The 5,794-nt window shown below is 36.3% G+C and overlaps 1 protein-coding gene across 1 annotated transcript in view; it reads left to right on the top strand.

Moving 5' to 3' along the window:
- Positions 1-5,794, top strand: part of THOC2 (THO complex subunit 2) — a 112,518-nt gene that overhangs the window by 52,306 nt on the left and 54,418 nt on the right. Inside the window, 4 exon segments of the mRNA XM_077763494.1 lie at positions 301-393; positions 2,233-2,388; positions 2,934-3,106; positions 4,311-4,521. Of these exon segments, the coding sequence (XP_077619620.1) occupies positions 301-393; positions 2,233-2,388; positions 2,934-3,106; positions 4,311-4,521 (633 nt within the window).

The following is a 5,794-nucleotide window of genomic DNA, read 5'->3' as shown; positions in this document are numbered from 1 at the left end:
TAAAAGCCTCACTTATTCTCTTTACTTTTCAGATTTTAAAAAATATTGGCGTACACTATAAAGTGTGTCCATTTTTGAAACCTTTCTTTGGGTTCATCAGAAGATGTTTCCAGAGTGAAAAGAGATACTGACCTAATTATCTTTGTCCTCAGTTCAGATGTTATGTATGATCAGGAAGGGCAATTAAGCTTATTGTTGATCTAGAGTTATTTGATGTAATTGTTCTTAATTATTGGTAGGTAAAGAATATGATTTTAGTTGTACTTTATGCACTAAACAGAAACTTTTTTTTCCCCCAAGGAACCAAATGGAGAGACTCCTTCATCTTTATACAGAGTTGCAGCAGTACTTCTACAGTTTAATCTTATTGATTTAGATGATCTTTATGTACATGTAAGTCAAGTGGGCTGCTAAGAATATTTGAGTGTCCATCTCAGGGGTGGGAAGAGGAGTAGCCAGCCATAGAGTGTTGGCCTGGTTTTAAAGGTGGGAAGCTTTGTAGGTAGAATTAATTGAATATAAAGGCAGGAGTATTGACAGGGGCTTCATTATCATCTTAGGGGAACATCAGGAACCTCAGAGTGGTTGGAGCCTAGGGTAGTATGTGGGGAGATGAAGATGGAGAAGAGTATGTTGGGGCTAAACTTTGCAGGGCCTTTTAAGTCCCATAGTAAGGAGTTTGGATTTTTTCTTGTTGGGAGTAGAGAGCCCTTCAAGATTTAAAGTAGAAAAGTGATGTACAAACTGAGAATATGGAAAATTTGTCAGTAAAAGAATTCAAAGACAGATAATGAGTTTATAGGCAAGTATAGGCTGGTAGGACAAATGGAAAAAGGATAGATGATGGTAGATTTGTTACTGAAATGTTTGAATTTGACAATAAATGCCCAAATGCAAGTGGCCCAAGTATTCCTGTTAAGGTATCAAAGATCTTGAGATGGATTAAAAACCAGTTTATTTATTTTTCACGGGACTTCTAAAACCTAAGGGCAAAGAAAGATTGGGAAGTAAAAGGGTGGGAAAAATATACCAGGGAAATTATTACTGTTACAGACAAAATAGACTTTTTGGCAAAAAGAGATAGTCACTTCATAATAAAGTTGTGTTCACTAGGAAGGCAAAACAGTTGTAACTTTATGTACACTTAATTACATATTCTCAAAATACACAAAACTAGAAATTGAGAGAACTGTAAGAAACTTACATGGGTGCCTGGCTGGCTCAGTCGGTAGAGCATGTGACTTTTGATCTTGGGGTTGTGAGTTTGAGCCCCACACTGGGTGTAGAGATTACTTAAAGAAATGTGTTTTTTTTTTTTTTTTAAAGAAACTTATAGTTCATTATAATGGGAGATTTTTAGAGGCAGTTGTATTAATCTAGGTTAAAGATGAGGACCTATAGCAGGTACATAGGTAAAGCGATAAAAATGGGTTTCATGGCCAGTGGAGAGCAGAAAGAATGAGGAAAAAGTCTTGCTTACCTTCTTGTATCAATGTATAGTGACTTTTCTCCCCATTTTTGACTAATGGGATGAAGTCTACTATATATAGCTTAATATTTCACTATGTTTCCTTTCATTGTTTACTGATTATTTACTTTGCATTAGACTTAGTTACTGAAATAGATGATGTCTGAGGNATATTCAGATACTACTTTTTCTTTTGTAAATAACTAAAAACTGGTTTGTGACTTAAGTCAAATAGTAGGTATTAGAAAATGAAAAGTGAGATGTCAAGTTGTTCATAATTTTTCTACTTGAGATTTTTTTCATCTAAAGGAAATAAATTTACCCCTTCATGTAATTCAGTAGCTAACCCTCCCAAATTGGATCCATATGCAGTACTCTTTTAATATGGGGTTTGGCCTTTAAAGGGGAACTCTGATAATTTTCATGGAATAGGCATACATTTTCTTGGGTAAATTAATAAATAGAATGGTAAGCATCACTGTTGTATTATATTAATTTAGGACCTCTAACAGAAAGAAGGCAAAAGAATTTCGAATTGCTACTTGATTTTAAAAGGTGTACAAAATTCAAGTACTTAACCCTGTTAGATTATAAGAAAATAATGGAGAGAAACTTATTTTGAAAGCAAATCATGGTCATTAATAGGCTAGACCTTATTTACATTTTGGTCAATTAAGGGTAGATAGTGTTTGCTTTTTATATGTTTGCTTTTTATATATAAGCAGTATTAGCTATTTTATAAAACTTTAATGAACCGTTTTTAGCTTCTTCCAGCTGATAATTGCATTATGGATGAACACAAACGAGAAATTGTGGAAGCTAAGCAGATTGTTAGAAAACTTACAATGGTTGTATTGTCTTCTGAAAAAATCGATGAGCGAGAGAAAGAAAAGGAAAAAGAAGAGGAGAAAGTAGAGAAGGTATATAGTTCATTTTTATAAAATTAACATTGTCCTATGGATTTAGAATTTGAAAGTTAACTTGTAATAGTTAATCAACTTATGGGAGAATAATTTATTAATTTTAATTGTAGTGAAGTCTGGTTTTTGGAATACTAATTTGCAAAGGTGGTTTGGGTTTTAATCTGATTGGCACCTTCCCAAAAGAGCCTGCCATGTTTTTCGTCCACAAATATCAAAGTGTATTCTAAGTAAAATATATGACTATATTTGTGCTCTGTTTATTAATGTCTCTCAAGTCCTAAGGGGATTCTCAAAGATGAATGAATTCTAGTTCCCTATGGCACAATAAAGCATTAAATACAACTTGAGCAAATCCGTTGTTGTTTTTTCAGTAGCTAACAAAACTTGCTTTTACTTTCAGGAAAATATCATTGCATTTCCCATGGGTTCCAGCCATTGTTGACATGCATTATTGTGGTGTTTAGCTCAATTTTTTAAGTGAAAAAATGCTGAGATTTATTGGTGTCTACATTCTGAGTATCTTCACTGTAATTGATTTTTAGCCACCTGACAACCAAAAACTTGGTTTGTTGGAAGCCTTGTTGAAGATTGGTGATTGGCAGCATGCGCAGAACATTATGGATCAGATGCCTCCCTACTATGCAGCTTCACATAAGCTAATAGCTCTTGCTATTTGCAAGCTCATTCACATAACTATAGAGCCTCTCTACCGAAGGTAAGTTACTATATGCATTTCGAATCATTGAGGTAGATATAGCTTAGGACTACAAAAAAAATCTGCATATTTATCTTGTCTCCTCAAACGAGCAAATACTTCAGTATGTTTTATAGAAGATAAGAACCATTCAGAGTGTATGAATCTGATACATATTAATCAGTGACCTGTCTCTTAACATCTAGACCAGGTGGTGCAGAATGCGGGCTGCAGTGTAGTCTAAAAATTGTAGGTTAGATGTCTAGGTTGGGTGTGCTCCACTGAGAGTGAAAACTCTCCTCTGTTTTTGATTTTTCTTCCTTTCTTGGGGGCGGGCAGAGAATTCCTAAGGTTTTTACTTAGTGTAATTTCCCTCTGTTGAGGGAATTTCCCTCTGTTGAGTGGCTCTGAGTGAGGACATTGCCTCTCTGCTTGCCTTATCTCTCCTGGCATATAGGCTGCTGTTCTGGAAATTGCTAGTGCAGCCTTTCTCATCATCCCTAGTTGTGTGTCAACCAGTCCTCTAGCCCTCAGCCTGCTTGCAGGATACTTAGGAGCAGTATTGGCAGCAGCTCTGGCTTCAGCCCCACAGATCAGAGCCTGCCTCCAGGGCCCCAGCCTTGTGACTCGTGCATAGCTGCTGGCTGCTGCCTTCAGTGCCACCTGGGCTGTGGACCATGAAGGCTTCTTCTCAGAGAGTGACCCCTGTGACTCCACAGCGGGACACCTGCTCAGCAGGTGAGAACTCTGGGCATGCTGTCCTTTTTAGTGTTACACCCTCTTTCATTACGCTGCTCACCTTCCCTACCACCACCTACCTCATACTCAGTCTAGGTAGTGGAACCCAGATTGAGAAATGTTTATTGACTTGAATCACTGTTGTTATATCCATATTTTTCTGTTTCATCTTCCAGTGTCTCTGAGGTCCATCCCTTGTTCCCCATTCCCATATCCAAATTCTTGATAATGGCCAAGTTTAAGAACAAGTTCATATGGTGTATGTTAAATGTTACTTGAAATCTGCGTTTCTCTGATTTCCTTATGCAGTAAATTGGAAACATTCTCTGAGCTCTGACTTATTCCAAATGAGTATTGTTTTTGTCTTTTTCTACCAGTTAAATTATCTGCTGTTAATAAAGTTAGGCACAAGTGAAATATAGAAAGCAAATTTGAGCAAGAAAAGCTTTACTTAATCATAAGATATGACTGTGTTAACTTAAAATAGGGTATTATATAGTATATATAAATTTTGCTTCTTNGCTAAAGGCTCACCTGTTAATGCTTTGCAAAACAAGAGAGCACCAAAACAAGCAGAGAGCTTTGAAGATTTGAGGAGAGATGTCTTCAATATGTTCTGTTACCTTGGTCCTCACCTTTCTCATGATCCAATTTTATTTGCAAAAGTGGTGCGCATAGGCAAGTCATTTATGAAAGAGGTTAGTAAGATTTGTTTTCTTCCAAGCAGAAAGCTTAAATTTTGGAGTGAAGATGTTCTGTGTATATTTGTGTTATACGTATCACTAGAAATAAAAAGAAAGTGAACTTAATTTAAGAAAAGGTTATGTTGAGTAAGGTTTGGGGAAAAGTCCATTATGTTGTGTAGACACACACACACACACACACACACACACACACACACACTTTAATCTAGGTAGAATATTGTTTAAGTCCCCCACATAGGTAAACATACTTTGGACAAGTGATTGCTTTTTTTGAATCCCCTTTTATTCTGTTCATTTATTTTCTTGGCTACAATTTTGAATCATGTCATTATTTGTATGAAGTCAGACTGTTGAGGATCCTTTCTTTTCTAGTAAACTTTGTATTGAAATAAAATGTACAGAACATAACACAAGTCATAGTTGTACACCTCAGTGACTTTTTTCCCAAACCAAACAGCCAGGTATCCCCCACCAAGATCAAAAAATAGAACAATACCAGTACTCCAGAGTTTCCTTTGTACTCCTTTCTAGTCTGTACCCTAAGGGTAACCATTTTTGCTATTTTTTAATTTTAAAATCAGCTTTGAGTTATAATTTACATACAATTTACTTCACCAGTTTAAAGTGTACGATTTGATGAGTTTTGACAAATGTACACAGTTGTGTGTCCACTACTACAATCAGGATAGAGAATATTTTCATCACTCATCACCCCAGAAACTTCCCTCTTTCCCCTTTGCTTTCAATTCTGTCCCTTTGTTGCTGGTTCCTGACAACTACTGATAAGCTTTCTGTCACTCCAGTTTTGCTTTTTCTGGAAGTTCATATAGATGGAATTGTATAGAATGTACTCTTTTCTGTCTGTTTTCTTCCACTTAATGCTTTTGAGATTCATCCATATTGTTGGACATGTCGGTACCTTTATTACTGAGCAGTATTATATAGACATAGCAGAGTTTATGCATTCACCAGTTGGTGGGCATTTGGGTTGTTTCTAGTTGGGGGCTATTATAAATAAAGCTGCTATGAATATTCCTGTACAAGTCTTTTTTTTGGGGGGGGCATATGTTCTTGTTTCCCCAGGAATGGGATTGCTGGGCCATATGGGTAAGTGTATGTTTAACTTTTTGCCAAACTGTTCCAACATGTCTGTACCATTTTGCATTCCTGTGTATGGCATCCAATGGCTCCACATCCTCATCAGTACTTGTTATTGTCACTCTTAAATTTTAGTCATTCTAATGGGTGTTTAGTGGTACTGTTGTGC

Source organism: Crocuta crocuta, unplaced genomic scaffold (genome assembly GCF_008692635.1).
Source record: "Crocuta crocuta isolate KB4526 unplaced genomic scaffold, BGI_CrCroc_1.0 scaffold482, whole genome shotgun sequence".
NCBI classification, from domain to species: Eukaryota; Metazoa; Chordata; class Mammalia; order Carnivora; family Hyaenidae; genus Crocuta; species Crocuta crocuta.
This window is presented reverse-complemented; position numbering and strand designations above follow the sequence as displayed.